The sequence below is a fragment of the Protopterus annectens genome, chromosome 7.part1 (assembly GCF_019279795.1).
Source record: "Protopterus annectens isolate FY-2018-M chromosome 7.part1, PAN1.0, whole genome shotgun sequence".
Lineage (NCBI taxonomy): Eukaryota > Metazoa > Chordata > Ceratodontiformes > Protopteridae > Protopterus > Protopterus annectens.
In genome coordinates, this window is record NC_056740.1 from 329556324 (window position 1) to 329580977 (window position 24654).

The window sequence follows — 24654 nt, forward strand, 5'->3', positions numbered from 1 at the left end:
TCTCAAAGTGTGTGTGTCAGCTACTTGGGCAGGGACATATGAAGCACTGGTTGGACAGAGAGGGTGATGGAGATTTTAGCTTGCCCAGCTGGCTGAGATCTGGACCCTATAGCTGTGACAGTGGGGAGACTTATTGGGAACCTGGAGAGCAAGGGTACAACCAGCCCTGGACTGACTGTGATCTCTGTGTGCTCTTAAGGGAAGTTGCACTTTACTGTGTGTATTTGTTATCCTTTTCTCCTATATGAGACACCCCTCTCTGGTGTTAGTGGTGAGGATTGAGGCTCCTTGATTGCTGGGCCAGGGCACAGGCGTCACATATTGTTTGGCAGCGGTGGGATATCCACATCACATATTAATTGGTTGGCAAATACTAATTGACTTGTAGTGGTGTGGGTAGAGTGAATTCTTGTAGCTTGTGTACAGTGAGCTTTGAAGATGTTTTGTATTCTAAATCAGACACATAGTGAATACTCAGAGTTCAGATCACAATTGTTTTATTTCTTTTGTTAGCTTAGTCAGTCAGGGTGAGCAGGCAGCATGTCAGCAGAGGAGTATGGAAAGCTGACAAGGAGCCAGCTAGCAGAGATGTGCCAGGCTAGGGGACTGGTGCATGGAAACCTGACTAAGGCAGACCTGATTGCAGCCTTGGTTACAGCTGCATGAGAAAACAGCAACCAGGAGGACAATCAGACTGGCAGTGGAGATATAATACCCTTGGAGATTGGACAGCTCAACTTTTCTGCGAGGACTTAAAAATCCATCTGGAGTTAAAGAGACTCGAGTTGGAGGCCAGGCGTGTGGAAATAGAAGCAACTGAGAGATTGAGGCTTCTAGAGAGTGAGGACAATGAGAGACTGAGATGCTTGCAGGCTGAGGAAAATGAGAAACTGCTACACCTGGAAGCTGAGGAAAAGGAGAGGCAGTATGAGGAGATGCTGACTCTTCACCAGAGTCGTGGAGGTAATGGGGAAGGGAGTAACTGGACCCCAGTAGCACAACAGGTCAGTAAATTTCTTCCACAGGGGGGTCATTTTGATAGTTTCAGTCATATGTTTGAGAGGGTATGCAAACAGTATGGTGTTGACCAAAGGCACTGGGTACGGTTCCTGAACTGTTTTGTCAAAAATGTCTGATGTTGCATGTTTTGATTATACTGCTGTTAAAAAGCATTTGTTAGAATTGTTTAAGCTAACACCTGAAATATATAAGTAAAAGTTTTGTGAGATAGACGCTAGGCAGATGAAAGTGTATGTGAATATGTTGCTGAACTGAGCACTTATTTCCATAGGTGGGTGAGTGGATGTCAGGTCACCACTTTTGAAGGGCTGGCAGTCCTTTTGGTAAGGGAACAAACCCTTAGCACTTTGCCTGAGGACATGAGGATCTGGTTAGCTGATAGACAATGTGCTACTTCAGATGAGTTGGGGAAGAAGGGAGACCTATGTCTGACAAGCAGGACACCCCTGCATAGGAAAGGGACCCCCAGTACTGCTCATGGGTCTAAAGGAACCCATGGAGGGCAGCCCAGACTGCCCTAACAGAATTTCAGTAGCAGGGGAAGCCACTAGTCCAGGTACATGTCCAGCACCTAGGGTTAAATATTTTGAATGCAACCAGTGGGGCCATGTGGCATTCAGATGTCCATGGAGGCGAGGTGGGGAACAAAAGGTGAGAGAGCCAGTAAGTGGGAAAGACAAAATGCCAATAGTAGGTTGTCTTGAGACAACAGGGTTACCAAACTTCTATCCTGTAGATGTCTTGATAGGGAGGGATTTGGATGAGGCAGTACCATGTGCTTATGCACACAGTCAGGCAAGGAGACAAGCATGTGGGTCTGGTAGCCTGGGGAGACCCAGACAGACTGCATACTTGCAGCCAGGGCTGGTGAAGTAGTTACTTCAGGGTGGGAGCTACCCTGTAGCAGTGAGACTGAAGGTGAGCCACAGCTGCTTGTGGGTACTGATGGTCCCTTGGACAGAGTGACTGCAAGGGTAGAGGTGAGTAGTACTACCCAGGTTGACAGGCACCACTGTCAGAGGATGCCAGACTTCCTGTGGAAGGGGAGCTGGGAAAGGTTACAAGGAGAGAGCTGAGACAGGCTCAGCTCTCAGACCTTACATTGCAAGGCCTGAGGCAGGTAGGTAGGGAGGCACCTGATTCTCAAGGAAAGGGAAAATCTGTATACTGGGACAAAGGGTTACTATACAGAGAGTGGACCCCTGAGGGAGGGCTAGAATGTGAGAGAGTACAGCAGTTGGTAGTGCCTAGAGCCTACTGTCTGGCACTTCTAGCCATAGCCCATGATATTCCCTTTGCAGGTTATATGGGCATAAAATGTACAAAGAGATGTATTATGCAAAACTTCTATTGGCCTGGAATTTCCAGAGATGTAACAGGGTACTGTAGGACCTGTGAGCAGTGCCAAAAGGTAGGCAAGGCAGGAGACAAGGTGAGAGCTCCTTTGATGCCTTTCCCTGTAATTGAGCCATTTCAGAGGGTAGCTGTGAATATTGTGGGTCCTCTGAGTACCCCAAGTTCTGCAGGGAAAAAGCATATCCTAGTGGATTATGCTACACGATACCCTGAGGCAGTTGCTTTGTCCTCCATTGAGGCAGAGAAGGTGGCAAATGCTTTGTTAGAGATTTTCAGCAGGGTAGGTTTCCCAAAAGAAATACTGACTGACAGAGGTGCCAATTTCATGTTAGACCTGCTGGCTTGTCTGTGCAAGTCTTGTGGGGTGAAGCACATGAAGACCACCCCCTACCATCTCCAGACTAATGGTCTTGTTGAGAGGTTAAACTCTACAATCAAGTCCATGCTACGGGTATTATATTTGCACCATCTGTTTGCTTACAGAGAGGTTCCCCAGGAATCCACAGGTTTTTCACCCTTTGAGTTGCTGTATGGGCATAGGGTGAGGGGGACCTGTAGATTTAATTTGAGATGAGTGGGAAGGTGAGTGCGAGTCTCACAAGGAGTCTGCTGTGGCATACGTCCTAAACCTCAGGACAAGGCTCAGGGAACTCATGGGCTTGGCCCAGGAGAATCTGGCAGAAGCCCAACAACCGAAAAAGGTGTGGTAATGACAGGAATGCTCGAGCTAGAGAGTATGCTGTGGGGCAGCAGGTAATGGTTCTCATTCCTGTCAGACACAACAAGCAGCTTAGGATGGACCCTGCAAGGTGGTAAGAAAGCTAAGTAATGTTAACTACATGGTGGAACTGCTAGGCAGAAGGCAGGGGCACAAATTGTACCATGTTAACATGATGAGACCTTACCATGATAGGGAGGCCCTTGTGCTGAGCATTTGCAGTGGATTGCAAGAGGAGTCTGAGGGAAATCTGGAGACTGATCTCCTCAGTGAGCCTCGGGCTGACACCTCAGTGGAAGGGGTAGCAATGTCCCAGCAGCTGTCTCCTACCCAGGTCCGAGAAATCAGAGCGGTGTTGCTGGAATTTGGGGACATGTTCACTGGGAAACCAGGGTGCACCCACCTGGGGCAGCACCAGGTGGACACAGGACCCCAAAGGTCTATTAGGTAGGCCCCTTATAGAGTGCCTGAGAGAGTCAAACAAACTTTGAGGGAAGAGGTACATGAGATGTTGGAACTTGGGGCAATTCGAGTCCAACAGTCCCTCGGCTTCCCCAGTGGTGCTGGTGCCAAGGAAGGATGGCAGCACCAGGTTCTGTGTGGACTACAGGAAATTAAATAGTCACACAGAGTCAGATGCTTACCCCATGGCTAGGATAGATGAGGCCCTAGAGCAGCTGGGTGGGGGCTAAGTATCTTACAACCACTTATCTTACCAAGGGTTACTGGCAGGTGCCCTTGACTGCCAGTGCTAGAGAGAAGTCAGCCTTTGTGACTCCTTTTGGCTTGTATGAGTTCACAAAGATACACTTTGGGATGAAGAATGCCCCACAGACTTTCCAGAGGCTGGTAGATCATATCCTAGCAGGAACAGGAGGGTTTGCCCTTGCTTACCTAGATGACATTGCCATCTACAGCCATTACTGACCAGAGCACCTTCAGCATGTCAGGGAGATGGGCAGACTACAGAGGGGTGGGTTGACCATTAAGCCGAGCAAATGTCAGGTGGTTATGGCAGATGTCTCCTACCTAGGACAGAGAGTGGGGAGTGGTAAGATAAGGCCAGAACTTGCCAAAGCGGAAGCCATTCAGGCATGGACTGCACCTGTTACTAAAAGGCAGGTGTGGGCATATTTAGTGGCAGCAGGGTATTACAGAAAGTCCATCCCCATTTATAGTACCATAGCTGCTCCCCTCACAGACCTGACAAGGAAGAACAGGCCAGATACCGCAGTGTGGACCCCAGCATGTGAGCAGGCATTCCAGAAGCTTAAAGACACTTTGGGAGGACCCCCTGTGTTAGCCAGTCCAGATTACCGCAAATAATTTGTTGTGCAGGTGGATGCTTCAAACCATGGGGTGGGGGCTATACTTAGCCAGATTTCTTCAGAGGAAGAAGAGCACCCAGTGGTTTATCTCAGTCGTAGGCTCCAACCCAAGGAGGAATGCTATGCAGCTGTAGAAAAGGAATGTCTAGCCCTAGTGTGGGCACTGCAGAAACTTCAGCCTTATCTGTATGGAAGGAAATTCACTGTTATGACCGATCACAACCCCCTAACATGGTTACACAGAGCCAGCCAGCAAAATGCCCATTTGCTAAGATGGAGCCTGGGGTTGCAAGGATATTATATGTCAGTGCAGCACTGCAGTGGGATTAGCAATGCCAATGCAGATGGGCTCTCAAGACAGGGAAATGGGGTAAGGTATACTCAGATCTAACTCTCTCAAGCAGCGTTTCTCAAGGGTCACTTGAAAAAGTAGCTTGAGTTCTCGGGGGGGGTGGGGGGGTATGTGAAGATTGGGTGAAGATAGGCCAGCCTAGCCAGATAGAATTTTTGGAGATAATTCTGTCATCTGTAAATATTAATGTGAACCACAGGCTTGTTGTCTTAAATGGAAAAACTGCTGTTAGATGTGGAACTGTAAAAGAATGTAACAATAAGTGCTCTCTACTGACCAAATAAAACATGTTGTGCCTCTTTGAAATAAAGTTGGCTTTGGCCGGTGTAGATGAAGGCATTCCTTCTATTGTTTTAACCAAGAGTTAAATTGCTAGATTTAAACATGCACATGTATTTTTATTGCTCTGCTTCCTGAACAGCTGCAAGATAACAAAAGGAGATGTTAAGAATGTAAATGTAGTTTCTGTTAGCCTGGGAACCCAGGGAAGTGTGAAGAATGATGTAATGGGAATCAGGAATGTGATTTTAAAAACAGAGAGAATCAGAGGGCATTAAGCATTTTTGTCTGACCATCCAACTCATCAGCACTCTGCCTGTTTCTATATGTAATTTATCTTAAGATTTGTGTTTTCTCTTAGAAATAGCTAGAAACTAGAAAGATTAGACTAAGTGTTTTTCTGTGATGTCAGAACTGTACTACTGAATTATTTTAAGTATTTCTCTGTGATCTCTGAACTCTTGACTAGCACTGTGTAGTAAGAAGTATTGTCTTGTGTTTTTAGTATTTATTATTAAATATTTTTAAACCCTTTTAACTGTGGCTGTTTTGTGTAGAGATGATTTAAGCTATTGATATTGATCCTGTATCAAGTCACTCTAATAAGCCTTGACTGTTTAGTCACACCAATTGGATAATATTGCACAGTAATAATTGGACACCCTTTTAAGGGCCCTTGAGTAGCTGATAAATATTTGCTGGGTGGTGGCAGTGATTTCTACCATATAGTCTGGATAAAAGGGGTACAGCTGGAGAACCTGTGCCAGCCTTCCCCAGAAGGGTCTGTGTAGTTGTATAAACTCTTATCTCAGTGTGTGTGTCAGCTACTTGGGCAGGGACACGAAGCACTGGTTGGATAGAGTGGGTGCTGGAGATTTTAGCTTGCCCAGCTGGCTGAGGTCTGGACCCTATAGCTGTGCCAGTGGGGAGTCTTATTGGGGACTTGGAGAGCAAGGGAGTGACCAGCTCTGGACTCACTGTGATTTCTGTGCGCTCTTAAGGGAAATTGCACTTTACTGTGTGTATTTGTTATCCTTTCCTCCTATAGGAGATACCCCTTTCTGATGTTAGTGGTGAGGATTGAGGCTTCTTGATTGGTGGGCCAGGGCACAGGCGTCACAGCATGTTTGGGTGTATGTGTGCGTTTCTCAGTTACTATGTCTCAAAAACAGGAAAGAAAACCATTGGGTTTCAAAAAGTGTGAAAAATGCAAGAAGATGCCCCTTAGTGATTCTGACATTCTATGCTTTTATTGCTTAGGGCCTCTTCATCTCCAAGAAACTTGCTCCATATGTCATGGTTTCAATCAGGGGGTACTTATGGAGCGTAAAAATAAGTTAGATTTAAAGGGTTTATTAAAAAAACCCTTTTCATAGGCTATTTCTTCAGAGTCCTCAAAATCTCTGGACAAGACTTCAAAAAGGGCATCTTCGGCTCCAAAAGCTTCTTTGGAGCCGAGAACAAAAAACCCTGAACTCTGTACTCCCCCAGTATCTTTGGAGCAGACGGTCATTTCTGGATCCAAGACTAATTCAGAGCCATCAGAATTTTTGGCTCAGAAGTCTCCTGGGCTAAGAGGGACTTCACAGCTCCAATCACCATTACTGGCTAAATCTAGATGCCCATCTCTTTGCACTCTGTCTACCAGGAGCTTATCCGATGAAGAATGAAGATGTGGATAGGGTTGTGCAAAGGTTATGAACTCTTGCCCTGACCAAACTTCTGTTGGCTCTGAGCCCAAAGGAATCAGATCAGACATAGTCCACCTCCCTAGTAACTATTCCTCCTCCAATCCATCCTTCAGTTTCAGAGCCAGAAGACTCTGATCTCCAGATTGTGTCTGTGTCTGCTCCAGGGCTGTCTGTTTCCTCAGAGCAGACAGTCGCCCTGAGAGTTTCCCTCCATTTGGAGCAAGACACCTCTAGGAGCTGACACTGTCCGGTTGGATCCTCGGAGCCAGCTCAGATCTTGCTGGATCCGACTCTGCCTCTCGGGGCTTTGGCAGTGGTGAGTTCTGTTCCTACCTCAGCTTTGGAGCTTCTGTCGTCGGTTCAGCGGATGCCTTCGGCTCCAACTTCTTTGTTGGATCCAGGGGAATCCTCGGGATGGGGGCAGTCTACCTTCAAAGTTATGAGGAGGGTTTGACTCCTACCAAGTCTGTGGCACAACCTTCATCGGATCTTCCTCCTTCTACAGGCCAGTTGTATTTTTCCTTTCAGGTAGCCCTTCCACAGGATTTCAGAAACCCCAGGCCTCAGATTGTCCACCAGGAGGCTCCCTCCTCTTCTGAAACCTCCCCAGAGCATTCCACTGAGGAGTTCTCTCGGAAGAGGATCTGCAAGAGAAAGCACCTTGACTCCCCAGAGGAGTCTATCACATCAGACACTGACCTCAATGAGGCAGAAGGGTCCCCAAGGTCACCTCTTGAAGATGTCTCCTTTGGAGACATCCTGGAATTATTAAAACAGAGAGGTGACTGGCAGTTCACTCTCACCCCCGGGGAGGAATAATTTTACCTGAAGGCCTTTGGGTCTCACCCTTCCTCCTCTTGGGTGACTCCTCCTTCTGACTTGCTTATGGACTGAATCTCTCAGAAGGCCTGAGAGACCCCAGATTCTATAAAGCCTACTCCTAGAAGGCCAAACAAGTTCATTACTGCCCCTAGAGATAAAGGGTGTCTAACTTAAAGGAGATGCAGTTGATGCCATGATCGTTGCAGCAGCCACTAAAAAGGAGCTATCCGAGACCAGCTTCTCTATCCATCCTCCTAATAAAGACTCTAGGACTATGGATAGATATGGGAAGCAAGTGTTTTCATCAGCAACGTTTGCCCTCCAGTCTCTGAACTACCTTACCCATTTCAGAAGGCTACAGAGGGACCTGTTAAAAAGGAACTCACAGACTCCCTACAAGGATCTGTAGCTGATGCAGTAGCAGATAAAGTTAATGTTCAGCTCGCCACCCTCAAATCTGTGGTAAACTCTTCCATAAGGCTCATCACATATAGGAGATAAAGTGAGTAGGGCTGCGGGTTCAGGTATTGCTGTTCGGGGACAGGCCTGGCAGGAGCGGCCCTAGGTCAACTGGTGCCCTAGGTAAAAGGGCTCCATGGTGTCCCCATCCTGGTATACCTACACCAAATAAATACTGGAAAAGTGCCCCTGCTAGACCGGCACCCTAGGCAGCTGCCTAGTTGGCCTATGCCCAAGGCCGGCTATGAGGCCTGGATGCGCCTTTGCTGAGCCCTTCAAGTCTACCTTTAACGTCCCTTCTGATGGCTCCTCTTTTTGGACCGAAAGTGAAGGAAATGCTCACCAGGTGTGAACAAGAAGGCAAGACCTTGTCTGTCGGGGTACATTTTTCCACACCCACCAGACCTTTTTCAAAGGACCCAGAGGGGTAGTGGGAAGATGTGGTTCAGAAAATCCCAAAGGTCTTTCTATGATACACAAGGTGAAAGTTCCCTCACGGGCAGAGGGGGGAACAATAATGGTAGGCACCGCCCTCGCAGCAGAGGAGGGCCCACATAATCAGAGCACCAGAGAATCGTTCTTTGGAGGGGCCCTATCAGTGTTCCTGAAGGAGTGCTTGACTGCTTGCCTCTGGAGGCAGTCTGGCATCATCTGTCTCTGCACCAAGAAACCTGACAAAGTATCACAAACAGATAGGTGCAGAGTATAATATCCAGGGTTTATGTCATTCCCTTTGCATGTCCCGCTCCTGTAAGTACATCAGTTCCGACCGTTCCACCCAGTCAAAAAGAACAGGCAACAAAAGGAGAGATATCTATACCAAGCGATTGCAGCCCCCCAAACATCTCCAACGCCCAAGTGAGAACTGCTCTCTCCAAAGCAAAAAACACAGCATCCATGGGACCTGATGGTGTCCCCTGCTGTGTGCTCCACGAACTCGACGAGGAATTAAACCCACAGCTAGGACAGCTGTTTAATCATAGTCTTACCTCTGGATACGTACCCAGGGAGTGGCGCACTGCAACTGTGGTCCCACTTCACAAAGGCGGTGCCGCCACTGACCCTGGAAATTACCGGCCCATTAGCTTGACAAGCCTTATCTGCAAAGCCATGGAGAGGATCATAATGGACCTCATAAATAAAGACATAGGAAATTTGCAGACTTTGGATCCATCCCAGTTTGGCTTTGTCAAAGGCAGATCATGCCTTCTAAACTTGGTTGACTTTTTCGAAACAGTCACCAAAGCCATTGATGAGGGAAAGGCAGTCCATACAGCCTACCTCGATCTGGCGAAGGCCTTCGATACAATACCCCACTCAGGTATCATTGAAAAACACATCAGCTTAAATGTTAACCCATACATCACAAGATGGGTTGCAAACTGGCTGAGTGACAGAAGCCACAGGGTCAGAGTTGCTGGCGCCATGTCAGACTCAAAGCCTGTCACAAGTGGTGTACCACAGGGCTCAGTCCTGGGCCCACTCTTGTTTGGCATCTACTTTTCCGAAGTACAAGCAAACACAGGAGGGTTATGGCTGACAAAGTTTGCAGATGTCTGCAAACTGGGCGCCATAGTAGAAAACACATCTGACACAGATATCCTTCAGAAGGGTCTCACAGAAACGGATAACTGGTGCCAGAGCCATGGCCTAAAGTTAAATGCCAAAAAATGCATAGTCATACCCTTCGGGAAAAACAAGGTTACCCCTAGCTACCAAATAGGTGGCAATCCACTGAGCACAGAAGAAGTTATCAGGGACCTGGGGACCCAGGTTGATAGTAGTCTGTCATTCGACACCTATGTAGCTAAAGTAGTTAGGAAGACCTTCTACATTGCCCACCTTATCATGAAGGGATTCTCATCTAGATCAAGGGAGGTCATAGTCTCCCTATACTCATCACTCATCAGACCAATGATTGAGTACAATGCCCCATTCGGAATGTATCTGACCCGACACTTGCAGCAGCTGAAGAGGCCACAAAAGTTCCTCACCAAAAGGATAAAGGGTCTCAAACATCTGTCCTATGCTGCCCGACTGAAAGAACTCCAGCTCTATTCAGTCGCCACCGCTTGCTCAGAGGTGACCTTTGCCTAACATACAAGGCCATGTCAAACCCAGATTTGATGAATATTCTTCACCTCAAAAAATCTAGATCCATCAGAGCCACAAGGGCGAGAGACTTAAACCTCGACACGGCTATTAATAGGACGTGCTGGAGGGATAGATTCATCACCCAAAGACTCCCTATGCTGTGGAATAAAATCCCGGTATTTGTGAGGCAGAGCACCTCGCTGGCCTTGTTCAAGAGAAATCTTGACCAATGGATGGGAGATCGCAGATATACCCCAGGGATTACCTCAGTGTCACTGCTCGACCGAGGCACAGCAAAATAATGGGTATAGTTCCCCATACTAAAGGGGTGGCGTAAGCCACAAAACTATGGGCTAGGCTTGTAAATGCCCTCAGGCAGATAGCCTAGTATGAACCTATGAACCTTAGAAATTCAAAAGTTGCTAAACCAAAGAATCACCCAACACGTCCCAGCAGACCAGAAAGGATCTGGAACTTACTCAAGATTCTTTTTAGTTCCAGTAAAAACAGAAGACAGGAGACCCATCTTGGATCTCAGTATTTTAAACAGGTCTGTGAAAAAGAGCAAGTTCTAGATGGTAACACTGCAGTTAATACTTCAGCTTTTGGAAAAAGACAGTTGGATGTGCTCCATAGACCTTCAGGATGCATACTACCACATACTAATGAACAGGTGATCCAGAAGGTTTTTACTCTTCCAGTTAGGAGCCAGTCCGTTCCAGTTTTGAGCTCTGCCCTTTTGGTCTCACTACAGCCCCCAGAGTGTTCACCAAATGCATGACAGTAGTAGCAGCTCAACAGAAATGCAAAGGATTCCATGTGTTTCCATAAATGGACAACTGGCTTATCTCTGCCCTGACCAGGCATCTTCTTCTGGAAGTCAGGGAATACACCCTTCAGCTTTGTTCATTCCTTCAAATTACCATAAATTATGAAAAATCTGCTCTAGAGGTATGTCAATCTTTGGTTTTCATAGGAGCACAAATAAACACAATAATTATGTCAGCAAAGCTTCCCCAAGAAAGAATACACTATCTTCGGCGTTATGTAAGGATGCTGATCAACAAGAGAAATGCTTCTGCCAAATTAGTCGTACAGGTCTTAGGCAAAATGGCTGCTTAAATTATACCACTACTACTAGCTCAACACATGAGAATCCTCCAGTGGCTACTTTCGACACAGTGATCTTGGGATCTTCCAATGTCGCACATAATTATACTAACCAACTCTTGTAAAAGAGACCTTTACTGGTTGCTCAACTCTCCCCTAGTCTCTCAAGGCCGTCCCTTTTTCCTCCCTCAGCCCAAAGCTACAGTGACCACGGGCGCATCCCAGATTGGGAGGGAGGGGCATTTATCTGGGAAACACAGTCCAAGGCACTTTGCAGGAACATGAGGCCAATTTGCACATAAATGTTCTAGAGATGAGACCGGTGCTTCTCGTGTTGCAAGCATTTCAGAGCTCTTTCCCTCTAGGTACAATAGCAATTCAATCAGACAAAAAATGTCTGTGGTCTGGTATATAAACAAACAAGGGGGAGAACCAGATCTTACTCCTTATGTCGAGAAGCTCAGAGAGTCTGGCAATGGGCAGAGACCTCCAACCTCTTTCTCATAACACACATACAGAGGAAAATACAACATGATTGCAGACAAACTGAGCAGAGCCATTCTTTGGCCACATGAGTGGTCCCACAGTCAGAAAGTGGTGGAAGAGATCTTCTGCAAGTGTGGTCAACCTTGCTGCAATCTGTTTGAATCACCCATCAATGCCAAATGCAGCAACTACTTTGTCCTGACCCCCTGGCGGGGGAGTCACCAAGGGATGCAGTTGTTCACGATTGGCCCTCAGGACGACTTTATGCTTTCCCACCAATACCTCTGATTCTCAAGCTCCTACAGAAAGCAAGCTTGCTACAGACCACAGTAATCCTAATTGCCCCCTATTGGCCTCAACAGATATGGTTCCCTTTTGTCCAGACTCATGTACAGAAGGGACCGTGGATGCTGAATCCAGCTTCGGATCTACTGACACATCCATCAGGAGAACTTCATCCCAACCTACACAATCTCTAACTGTGACAGCTTGGCTGCTCTGCTTTCCATGATAGCCAGATTTCCTGTACTTTCTTCTCCAGTAAAACACATTTTGCTTCCTTCCCACAAGAACTCTACTTGGAAACTGTACAAGAGTAAATGGCAAAGATTTGTTGCCTGATTCAGTCTTAATCACATAGATCCATTCACAGTTCTTTGTATTCTATTCTAGAATTTTTAGCAAAATTGTTCAATGAGGGAGCTGCTGCAGCTACTATTAGGGTTCAGTTAGCAACGATCTCCAACCTTCACATAGGAGATAATGGTACCTCTATAATTTCAGACAGACTTTGTAAAGCATTCCTCAGAGGTACTTTTCGCCCTCCATACAGAAACCGTATTCCACCTTGGGGCTTGAATTTTGTCAAAGCTGGTCTACTCACCTTTCGAACCTTCTGTTACATGTGATTTGAAATACTTGTCATGGAAAACTCTTCTTTTAGTAGCTGTAACTTCAGCAAGAAGAGTTTCAGAGTTACAGACCTTATCCTCTAAGCATCCTTACATAATTTTTCATAAAGACAGAGTCTCTCTGAGAAAGAACCCTTCCTTTTTACCTAAGGTGGTTTCAGAAACTAACCTCAACCAGTCTATTGAATTACTAGTGTTCTTTCCAAACTTTCAAAACAAAGGGAGTACACCCTTCACCTTTTAGATGTTCATAGACAACTATGTTTCTATTTGCACATGACATCACAATTCAGAAAGTCAGATCAGCTCTTTATCTCACATTCAGACATTAGGAAAGGCCAACCAGTTTCTAAGGTAATACTGTCTAATTGGCTATCACAATGTATATATTTCTTATAGTGAAAAGACTAGTTCTAATCCTATTAAAACTCATTCTACCAAATCAGTTGCTACTTCAGCTGCTTTCCAAGCAGATTGGCTTTAGACAGTATCTGTGCTGTGGCAACATGGGGCTAAGCCACATACCTTTATTACTCACTACAAGTTGGATTTGGCCTCTAGGAGTAGAACATCCTTTGGTTTTATGGTTCTGAGGAATATTCTGTCATGAAACCACCCAAGAATTAGGTAGTTGGGGACGCGGTCCAATCAGTCAGAATAAAGACGAGATTAACAACATCACATAAAGACGTTATGTACTTGCCATAATGTTCCATGTGTGTTGTCCATCTCATCCTTTATTCTCACAACCCACACACCATTCCCCCTCCTGGGAAACCGAGTAGCTGTAATTACGTCTTTATAGGTCTCTACAGCCTCTGAGGGTATGTCTTGTGTAACGTGTTTATACTACATACTTTTTGTAATGTATACTTCTCGTCACTACTGGAGGGCAAACAAGATCTGAGGTTATAGAACAGTTGCATTGTGGGTAGGGAAAAATGCCCACAAGTTTGGCTGAGGACCTTGCGCTTATGTAATGGCCGAGACAAATCTGACGGATCAGATCCAACCCATCAGTGAGAATAAAGGACGAGATGGACAACACACATGGAACATTATGGTAAGTACATAACTTCTTTTTATATTGTGCATGTTACTGATGTTTATTCTTCAAATCTGTGTTCTATACAGTATAATTATTTTTTAATTAGATGTGCATGATAACTGTGTTTGTTATATGTTTACTTTCTTGTTTGCTGTTCCATTCCTTTGAGTTTTCAGTTTTCAAAAAAAATTCTGCACTGTCCCATATTGGGCAAGTACAACTAAAGTTCAGGAATGTTTATATATTTTATGTTTTTTTTCTGCTTTAGCTGGCCCTACTGTTCCTCCAGATATAAAGTCTCACAGCCCTAAATGTGCCTCAACTGTCATGGGCACTTATAGTAAGTTGTACAAGCACCCCCGGGCACCATGCCTTGAGAAAGCATTCCAGCTGGTTGCATTTTTGGCTCTTTTGCTCCGCTTATATTTGGCTTCCTACTTACAGCCTGCAGTTTGTGATTAGTTCTGCTTGTTTATATTTAGTAGTAGATGTGAATGAGCTTGTGACATTTTGGGATGTTAGTAGCGTTTAGTGTTTTCCTAACCAGTTTGTATTTTTTTTTTTATAAACAGGGTTCTGAACTGATACCTAGATAGTATTCTGATATGTTCCTCTTACTGTCACATTCATAGTCTGCTACTATAGTTATCAAAATTATTGCAAATATTCTGGCTTCTGTTCTCTCCAAAACATTATACTGGAGTAATCGGCTCTTGAAAGAGCAGTGTATTGGTTTTAAAGTCCAAAAGCAGTGCATAGTTCCTCTCTGCAAGCTCAGTACTTGGCTGGATGACATGACAGGACCCTCTCAGTCAGCTTGAGAACAGGAAAGACCAAACTTCAGTTCTCTCAGCCAAGGGAAAAGAGCAGTAATTCTGATGTTCTTCATTCCACATTGCTGCAGTCCTAACCATTGGGGTAGTCCGCTGTCCAGTCGGCCCGAATACCAAAGTATATGGCTGACGTCGGTCAAGGCGCATTAGACTGATGTCAGAACGTCAGGGTACTAATGCGCATGACCGACGTCATATCCTCAGTCTTTTTTGCCGCATGGTCCGATGCAGAAGCAGTTTTGCGAGTGCAGGTTGGCGTTCTGAAATTTTCTGAAGTCGGAGTTTCAGACCGAATCAAAGTTGGCTAAGTACCCCGTTGGGGAACATTTTGGTTTTTTCTTGCCTCAGTATTTAACCGGATGTCAGAAAAAGTGAATAACTGTATTTCTTGTGGGAAACAGATACCTCATAGGGATTACCATACTTTGTGTATACCTTGTTTAGGGCCTGAGCACGACGTTGTTGGATGCCGCTCTTGTGCTAGATTTAACAAACGCACTATTAAGAGAAGGTTAGACTGTGCCAGGTTAGTGTTTGGGAAGCGTTGTAATTATAAAATGCCGCCGGATGCTCCGACGCCGCTTCGTCAAAAGCGCAAGGACAAAACAGCGAAGCCTAGGGTTGATGAACCGCAGTCCCGGACGTCGGTTCTTTAGAAGGCTCAGTGGAGCCAGAGGTTTTGCCAGGAGTTTCTTTGGAGTCTCAGGCAGAGACTTTACTGTTACAGGATGTGCCTTCCCAGGAGGTAGGCCAGGCTGAGGGGGCTTCTCAGGTAACTGTTCTTCCCTCTCTTCCCAAGGTAGTTAGAGCCTCTCTTTCTGTTTCCAAAACTTCTTTGAGAGGTAGGCCAAGTTTAGCTTCAGTGGGGGCTTCTCCTAGCACTTCAGGTTCTGTGCCTAAGAAACATATGCTTAAAATGGCAGAAGATTTGATTACTATGATTAGAGGTTCTATGCCCCCTCCTGATAAGAGGCCTAGGGTGGAACCTGAGTTTGAGAGTTTTGAACAGTGTTCAGAGGCTTCTGAGTCTTCTGGAAGACTTGCAGGAGTATCCTCCTTATTCTGATTCTGATGTGGATGATTCCACTCCTACAGCTTCTCCTCCTGAGGATTTCTCATTTTCAGAGACTCTGCATTCCATGAGGGAGCACTTTAAATGGGAAGGCCAAGATTACTCTGATTCCAGGAAAAGGCTTAGGGAATTCTTGTTTTACCCCAGCATAGGCCCTTAGCTATACCTCCTGTGTTGAATGTGGTGGAAGATGTTTTGCAGAGGCTTCCCTGAACCCTGATTCTTTGCCTCCTGCTCCTGTTAAACCTGATAGGTACTATAGGGTGCCTGAAGCTCATAAGTATCTTTTAAGAGTCCTAGGGCAGACCCGAAACTGTTTCTCAGGGACCTAAAGGTGTTAAGGCCTCTGTTGTTAAAACCCTGTTCCCACTGATAAAGAGGCAAGGGCTTTGGATAGATGGGGAAAGAAAGTGTATACTTCTTCCACTTTAGCCATGAGGGCGTTGAATTGTCAGTTTCACATGCTAAAATATCAAAATTATCTCCTTTCACAATTGAAATCTAAGGTGGATGCTTTGGCGGAAGGTATTGAGTGTAAAGAGTTGCTGGATTTAGTTCATGTGTCTGAACAAGTGGGTAAGCATTCTTTGCAATGTGGTTTTGATGCTGTACAGGCCTCCTCGAGGGTGGCTGCCACTAGTTCTGTTCTTCGCAGGCATGCCTGGTTGAGGGATCAGACTTTAGCTGAGCATGTTAAGACAAGGATTTTGGATGCTCCTTTACAGTCTGATGTGTTGTTTGGTTCGCCTGTGGAAGCAGTTTTAAAGAAAATGGAGGACAAAGCTAAGTCTATGCAAACTGTTAAAGATTTTTGCAGGTGCAGCCACCAAGTTTAGTAGAAATTGGCCTACTAAGGGATGGACATATCCTGCTTATGATTCCCAGTCTAGGGGTAGGTCTAGACGTGGTAGGGGCAGAGCTCAAGGTTCTTTTAGGCCTAGAACAGGGAGTTCACCTGCTCAGACTTCTGGTGAGGGCAGGGGTCAGTCCTTTCGTAAACAGACCCAATGACCTGCCTTTTCAGCTGCCAGTAGATTCTCGCCTGGCAGCTCCTTTGGGAGGAAGACTGTCTCTTTTCAAAGAAAATTGGGATTTAATTACTCAAGACAGATGGGTGTTGGATATCATTCACCACGGTTACAGGTTTTATTTCCATACATTGCCCCCTTTCAAAGGCATGCCAGACGTTCCTCCTCTACAAAGGAAAGAGGCTCACAAGCAAATTTCTCTGTTACTCCAAATAGGGGCCATTCAGCCAGTCCCTGTATCAGAAAGGGGCCTAGGATTTTATTCTCGCCTGTTCCTAGTACCAAAGAAGGGGAACACGTGGAGACCAATTTTGGATTTATCTATCCTCAACACTTATCTGGACATTCCCAAGTTCAAGATGTTGACATTACAACAGCTTTTACCTCTGCTGGGCAAAGATCACTGGATGGTAACTTTAGATCTCAAGGAAGCTTACCTTCATGTGCCTATAAGACTAAGTTGCAGGAAGTATCTGCGCTTTCGAGCTGGAAATTCTCATTATCAGTTCTCTGCATTGCCCTTTGGCTTATCTACTGCGCCCAGAGTATTCACAAAGGTTCTGGCTCCAGTGATAGCTTACTTCAGGCTAAAAGGAATTCAAATCTATCCTTACTTGGACGACTGCCTGATTCTGGCTCAAGAAAAGGAAGACCTTCTACAGCATCTGGAATATGTTATAGCAGTGCTAAGATGCCTAGGGTATTCTGTGAACGAAATAAAGTCCAGTCTAGTACCCTCTCAAGACATGTGCTTTCTGGGTGTGAGACTGAATACAGCAGCCCAGATGGCCTTTTAACCCCGGACAAACAAAAGAGTCTATCCCTTTATTTCCATCAACTATCTCATCAGTCCGTGCTGACTGCAAGGACAGTCCTTCAAGCATTAGGGTTCATGGCATCTTGTATTCTGGTGCTTCCCAATGCCAAACTGCATATGAGGAAGCTGCAATGGTATCTCAAAAATGTATGGACACAGCACTGCCAGAATTTGGACACTGTCATTCAAATAATACCTTGCCTTCAAAAAGAATTTTTGTGGTGGGCTCAGGAATGTCACCTAAACAAGGGACTCTCTGTGACCCGGCCAGAGGCGAGTCAGATTTTAACGACAGATGCCTCGGACATTGCTTGGGGAGCTCATCTAAATGGAAAGTGGATACAAGACAAGTGGCCTGCCAGACTACAGCATCTACATATCAACATGAAGGAGATGTTAGCAGTCCAGTTTGCATTAATGGCTTTCAAGGAGTTACTTCTTCCAGGGCAGGTGTTGATTCTAACAGACAACACAACTGTCATGTGGTACATCAACAAACAAGGGGAACACATTCTTATCCTCTATGCAGGCAAGCAATGATTTTATGGGAGACTGCGCTCAGCTTGCAACTAACTCTTCAGGCAAGGTTTCTGCCGGGAGCACAGAACTCCTTAGCAGATGTGTTAAGCAGACAAATCATGGATCCCCACGAGTGGAAACTGGATATTCATGTATTTCAGAAATTGACAGTGTCATGGGGAACTCCAGACATAGATCTGTTCGCTTCTCCACTAAACCACCAGCTGCCAAAGTTTTGCACAAAGGGGTTTCATCACACAGCTTGGAAAGTGGATGCTCTTTCTTTCAGTTGGAAAAATCTTCATGTGTATGCCTTTCCACCTCTGCCTCTTCTTCCAAAGGTGCTCTTAAAGGTCAGACAAGACAAGCCAAGGATGATTTTAATAGCTCCAGATTGGCCTCGGCAACACTGGTACCCACTACTAAGGAGTCTGGTAAGGAAGCCTCCATGGCTTTTACCTTTGATTCCACATCTGTTATCTCAGAAGGACGGTCACCTGCTCAATGTCAAGCTTCACTCTCTTCATCTAACAGCCTGGCATATTCTGTGTTGAAACACAGCAGGTCTCAACTTCCTCAACAAGTTTTAAATGTGATTATGGAAGCTAGAAGACCTAGTACAAGGAAAGTGTACGCAGAAAAATGGAAAAGATTTTTATTTTGGAGTACAGCAAAGAATTTGGAGATTTCTGAGCCTAATTTGAGTGTGGCTCTTCAATATCTTACTGAGTTATTGGACAAAGGTTTGTCCTTCTCTTCCATTAAGATTCATGCTGCAGCAATTTCAGCTCACTATGATTGTGACCCACCATTGTTTTCGCATCCTTTGTTCAAGCAGTTTCTTAGAGGGGCAAAGAATATAAGACCCCCACGTAGAGCTCCTACTCCTGCTTGGGATCTCAATTTTGTGTGGGAAAAACTTACTCTACAACCTTTTGAGCCTGCGGCTACTGCTGAATTGAAATACTTGTCATGGAAGACTGCTTTTCTGTTGGCTATTACTTCTGCAAGAAGGGTGTCTGAGTTGCAGGCCCTTATGGCAGTAGAGCCCTTTTTGATTTTCCATAAGGATAGGGTATCATTACGTACTAATCCTTCCTTTATGCCTAAGGTGGTTTCTAGTGTGGCGTTAAACCAAACTATTCATTTGCCTACTTTCTATGCAGATCCCCAAAATAAGGGGAAAAGATTTTGCACACTTTAGATGTCCATAGGCAGTTGCGTTATTATTTAAGCAGGACTAAGGATTTCAGGCAGTCTCAGCAGTTGTTTGTTTCTTTTGCTTTGAGTTCTCAGGGCAAGCCTGTGTCTAAACAAACTATTTCTAAGTGGATTGGGTTTTGCATTTCATTTTGTTACTCCCATCATGGCAAAGAGATTCCAGCTGGGATTAGGCCTCATTCCACTAGGGCTACTGCCACTTCAACAGCATTTCTAAGGGGGGTGGCAACTAAGGATATTTTGGAGGCAGCTACTTGGAGTTCAGTGCATACTTTCTCTAAGCATTACCATCTTCCTCTCTACTCTAAATCTAGGGCTGGTTTTGCCACAGCTATTTTGCAAGGCATGTTGACAGCTCCTGCTTCCTTATGATTTGCCAGCCTCCCTTACCTCTGCTTTGGGATTCTACCCAATGGTTAGGACTGCAGCAATGTGGAATGAAGAACATAGTACAGTTTTGTACCTACCATAAATGTAGATGTTCGAGGATCCACATTGCTGCAGTCCAATTTACCCTCCCTCCTTCCCCTCTGTGTTTAGGGGTGGTGGCGTGTGCTAGTATATATATATATATATTCTTGTGCATTTGTATATATTGTATATATGTTTGGTGCAGGGTTTTTTGGTGTTTTGGTTTGGGCTTTGTCTTTTTAGGGTCTTCTGACATCTGGGGCAAGAAAAGACTGAGGATATGACGTCGGTCATGCGCATTAGTACCCTGACGTTCTGACATCAGTCTAATGCGCCTTGACCGACGTCAGCCATATACTTTGGTATTCGGGCCGACTGGACAGCGGACTACCCCAATGGTTAGGACTGCAGCAATGTGGATCCTCGAACATCTACATTTATGGTAGGTACAAAACTGTACTTTTTTTAGTCTTTAATTCCCAGTGTTTCTCTTATTTGCTGCTGGCTGAGCAGCATTGTAAAATTTATTTTCCACTGGTGATTGGTAAACTACAAGTCAGAAGATTAACAAAGAGAAACAACAGTGAGAAATATGATTTGTGTTGCGCTGGCAGCTGTTTCTCTATCAGTATCCTGTCATATCTTGCAGTCATTTTCTCAGACTGATAATATGAATTTATTTGATAATATTGCTGCTATATATGTTATATGAAGAAAGTGTGTATAAGGGGACAGACAAAATATTTATTCCTCTCAGGTTAGAAGAATATTGTAATGAAATACTGCTCTACTGTAGTTGTCTAAAAATCTGGTTGATATTTAGATTTTATGAACATTTTTTGATTTTTAGGTGATTTGTGTGAAAGTTTACATAAGAATTGCATTCCTCAGTTGAACTGTGCAGTGTTGCCCTTCATTTGGAGTTTGATGTTTTTGGCTATGCCCGAACAGCCCAGAATTAAATGTTTTCTGCAGCTTTTTTCTTTCTGTTACCTGCCCAACCTTCAACAATTCCTTACCCTGTTTCCCAGAGACTGGGGAGGAGATTTGTCTGTGAAACATCTAAGCAGCTGTTTCACTTGGCATGACTCGTTTCCATAATTCAGGCCCACACATGCATGCTAGCTTTAAGACATGCCCCTAACCCTAGCTACAGTGCAAGTACGCAATGCTTGGAGGGTGTTCATCCCAGATTCTTTATTCTGTCGTGCTACATCAGCCAGCCTCCACTGCTGTGAGCCAAGCTGCCTCCCTCCCCTCAGGTTGGAGATGGGCAACATTAGTCACTCAGTCCAACCCTCCCCAGCCACCTTTCCCAGTACTGGGTCATTATCTGATCTTGGGTCAAGAGGGTTGCAGTCACTTATTTGTCTCTGTGCCATGGATCCTGCCGAACAGTGCAGAATTAAGAAGAAAAAAGTCATTGAAGAAATCAGTTCTCCAGAGTAGCAGAAGTGGTTGAAATTCCAAAGAGTGATTCAGCCACAATCTCCTTTTCTAAAACATGTCATTTTAGCAATCCCAAAGTGGCATTTAACTTTGTTTTACTGCTTCCAATTTCAGGAAGAAAGGAAATAGTCTGACTTATATAAAAGTATAGTAATCTAGCAGTTTAGTGTATTTGTGAGTAAACTATCTGCAGTTATGTTTTCAACAAAATTTGCTTTTTTGCAGTCATAAGTGAATCAGTTTCTAAAGAATTAGTGTTTCTTCCCCAAATTAGTGAAGTCGGTGGGAGTGAGAGAGATTTGGTAGACTGAGAGAAATATCTTTCTGAGAGGGGGTGTGACCCCCCCCCCCCCAATAGCATGCAAGATTTTCTTCTGCATTGCTGATGTCTGCCTTTTTTTTAGCCAAAAACTTTATACACCGATACTAGTATTTTTTTCTCCCCTTCCCATGGCTGACCAACAGCTGTCACACTGCTGCCATTCCACTTTCACCATAGAGCTTGCCTGGCTCTTAGTGGTTCTCTTGCAGCGAGCCTTTGTCGCCTCCTTCTCTTGGATGGATGGGCTCGTTAGCTGCCCACTGCCATCCTGCTAGTGCCATGTGGCCAGATGATAATGCTATTAAACAAAACACAGACCAGAATCAATGTTACGGATTCCCACAGTGGTGATTTGACTGAGAAGCACAGTAAAAGGTAGAGCTTTCCCAGTGTGAAAATTAAGAAAATGTTAAATGTTATGGATTTGTTTTAATGCTAACATAGAAAAAAATCTGGAAAAAAATGTACTCGAAAAAAGAAGGTTCTGAGTGAGAAGAATCTCAAGGCTGATCAGTAGGAGGCATACCTATGTGTAGCATCATTGAAAGAGATGGCTTTCAATAAACTAGAAGAAAAATAGACCAGCCACACACACACAAATGTTTAAAATAGGTGGGACTTTAGACGACTGTATAAGAACAAATGAAACCTTTGGAAAATTGTAGAAATATTAAATAATTTGATGAATTGCTAATTTGAGACATCCCAAACAGAAATGAAGGAAATAATAACAAAGTTTGATGCATCAAATGAGGAAATCTTTCAGAAAAAATGATGGATCTGGATGACAGAACATGATAAAACCTGAAGTTTTCTGCAGTACAAGAGAAGTTGGTGGGAACTGAATGTAATAATTTTATGAAAGTGCAAATGAGTTACTGGACTAGTATTCTAAAGCAGGAACTGTTAAGTGAGAGGGTATGTCATGTATGCTTCTAATGTAACCTATAGAAAGATGGGATGCATATTGATTAAAATGCAGTCATGTCAGCAGAAGTAAATGTTTCTGACAAAACTTTGGCTAAAAAGGAAAAATGTTCAGTACTGGTGATGCCAGGGTATTTGTGGAACATGACTGCTCACTTTATACTACACAAAAGAGGATTAAATTTACTCCAGCCATTAAAAATTGTAATGCTGAGGTGTTTTCAAACTGCTTTGCCTGCAGTTTTTAAAATATCTTTTCCAGGTAGGTCAGAAACATATATGGATGCAGAGCTTGCTTTGCATGGCATAAAAGTTCATTCAACATATGTCCAGTCAATAAGTTGAAGAGGACATTGTTTGTGGATCCTGCACAAGAGGGAGTCCAAGAGAGACTGTGCCAGTGAAACCATTTCCCATGTTCCAAGAAAAAAAAAATGCTTGAGTGACAGAGAATATCGCAGAAGAATGAGAAGCTTAGAATCAGACCAGATGTCGATACTGCAAGAAGGTGAGGAAAGAGAAGACTAAGAGTTAAATGAACTCATTGAACAGTGGCAGAAATGGAAAATATTAGTCCTACTCTGAGTTTTTTAATTAGTGTGAAAAGCTGAAAAACAGGCATCTTGTTTTGTGACAATAAAGAGAAACTGAGATTCGAACCAAAAGTTGGTATGGTAAGAGGGGTCTATATCACCACATCGAATGGTTATAAGTTCAAACGCCCTTTGTTCGAACCTAAAAGTCCAAAAACCCTAAACAGAAAACTCATGGAACAGCAATTTTTTTCCCCAGGGAAAACCATTGCTGCTCTGTGGGAAAAAAAATCACAACTTTAAAACAAACTAAAGTGGGGGACTTCGCCCACCACATCCCCAACATGGGGGCTGTGCCCCCACCCCCACCCCCTACTTAAATATACCAACTCCAAGATCACACTACAGTGGAGGAAATAGTAAAGCCCTGAAGATGGCCCACCAATTTTTTTCCCTGGGGAAAAAAATCGATGTTCCGTAACTTTGCGGTTTAGGGCTTTTGGACTTTTAGGCTTGGACAAAGGGCATTCGAACGCATCACCATTCAATGTGGTGATATAGACACTGGTAAGAGGACTGCGCAGAAGGTAAATGATGAAGTGAACTTCAGAAAAAGAAATGCCGAGATTCAGCATGACTGTGCTTCTAATTTTAAAATGTGCAGGGAGCTAAAGCATTCAAATCTTTGTTTTTTTAAACAAGAAACAACTTTATTAAATTATCATGTATGACATAGGCAGCCTTAGTTTTATATAAATGAACACAGACAATACCAACACAATCTCAGTTGCAAGCATTGTACATTACAAATCATGCCGACACAACTGTAGCTGCAAACATTATACATCACTCATAATATATCCAGTCATTGTCAATCAACTGTTACATAGCTCATTCAGTTCCTGCCTTCTTTTAAACCTCATTCCTCCTCTGCATTTATTGATCTCACACTTCCCATGTTTTCCTTTGTAATTTCCTCCTACCCTTTTCTAAAGATCTCAATTCCAGTTGTTTTTTCTCTTACTATCTTGGCTACTTCTAATGTAGTTGGTTTAGACTTTGATTTCCATTTTCTGGTATTTGCTTGTTTGGCAGCCATCATAATTAGACTTAGCAAGGCCTTATCATGTCTAGGCAATACCGATTCTGCATCGTAGATCAAAAAAATTATTTCCTTAGTTACACCAATTTGCTCACCCAGCATCTTCAACAGAGCTGTCTACAGGGAATCTTTAAAGTCTGCCAACTCATTATACTCCCAGAAAATATGCTCCCAGTTACCGCTTTCTTCCCAATCACACCTCCAACATTTGCTGTCTACCTGAGAAAAAAATTATTTGGAGTCTACTTGGGTTATAAAAATACCTATGTAAACACTTCAAGCAAAGATCCTAAAACTTCTAGACTGTGTTGCATATTTGGGAGACATACATATATCCCCTACTGTTTTTGTGAATTGCTTATCCAGTCTTTTTCCCAATTCTTTCTAACCTCCTCTGATTGATTCTTATAATTATCATGCAGTATTTTATATGCTGTACTAAGTGTTTCTTTTTTTAATGGCAGCATCTGTTCTAGATTCTACAAAAATCTTTACCAGTGCTGGTCTTTCATTTAGGCTCCCCCCATTTCTTTCTCTTTGCCTAAACTCTGATGTCAGTCCTTGATAGGGAAGGCAGTCTTGTAACCTGCAGTCCAAATAAGTTCTTGGCATCTTCCCATTCTGTTTCCTTTCATCTCTAGTTATTTGCTCCCAATACCTTGGTTCCTTTGCCAGTTTTCTCCAATAAATTCCACCCCCTTCTTGCCTATTGTCTGTATCCCTAATTGCAGTCATACATATTGGTA

The 24654-nt window shown here is 44.1% G+C and overlaps 1 protein-coding gene across 2 annotated transcripts in view; it reads left to right on the forward strand.

Annotated features, from left to right (window-relative positions):
- Positions 1-24654, forward strand: part of IMPDH2 (inosine monophosphate dehydrogenase 2) — a 1061056-nt gene that overhangs the window by 637078 nt on the left and 399324 nt on the right. The window contains exon 10 of one of the 2 annotated variants that reach the window (XM_044078743.1): positions 13943-14014. The exons of the other annotated variant lie outside the window; for it this stretch is intronic. Coding sequence (XP_043934678.1) covers positions 13943-14014 — 72 coding nt within the window. The remainder of the gene's footprint in view (positions 1-13942; positions 14015-24654) is intronic. 2 annotated transcript variants of the gene reach the window in all.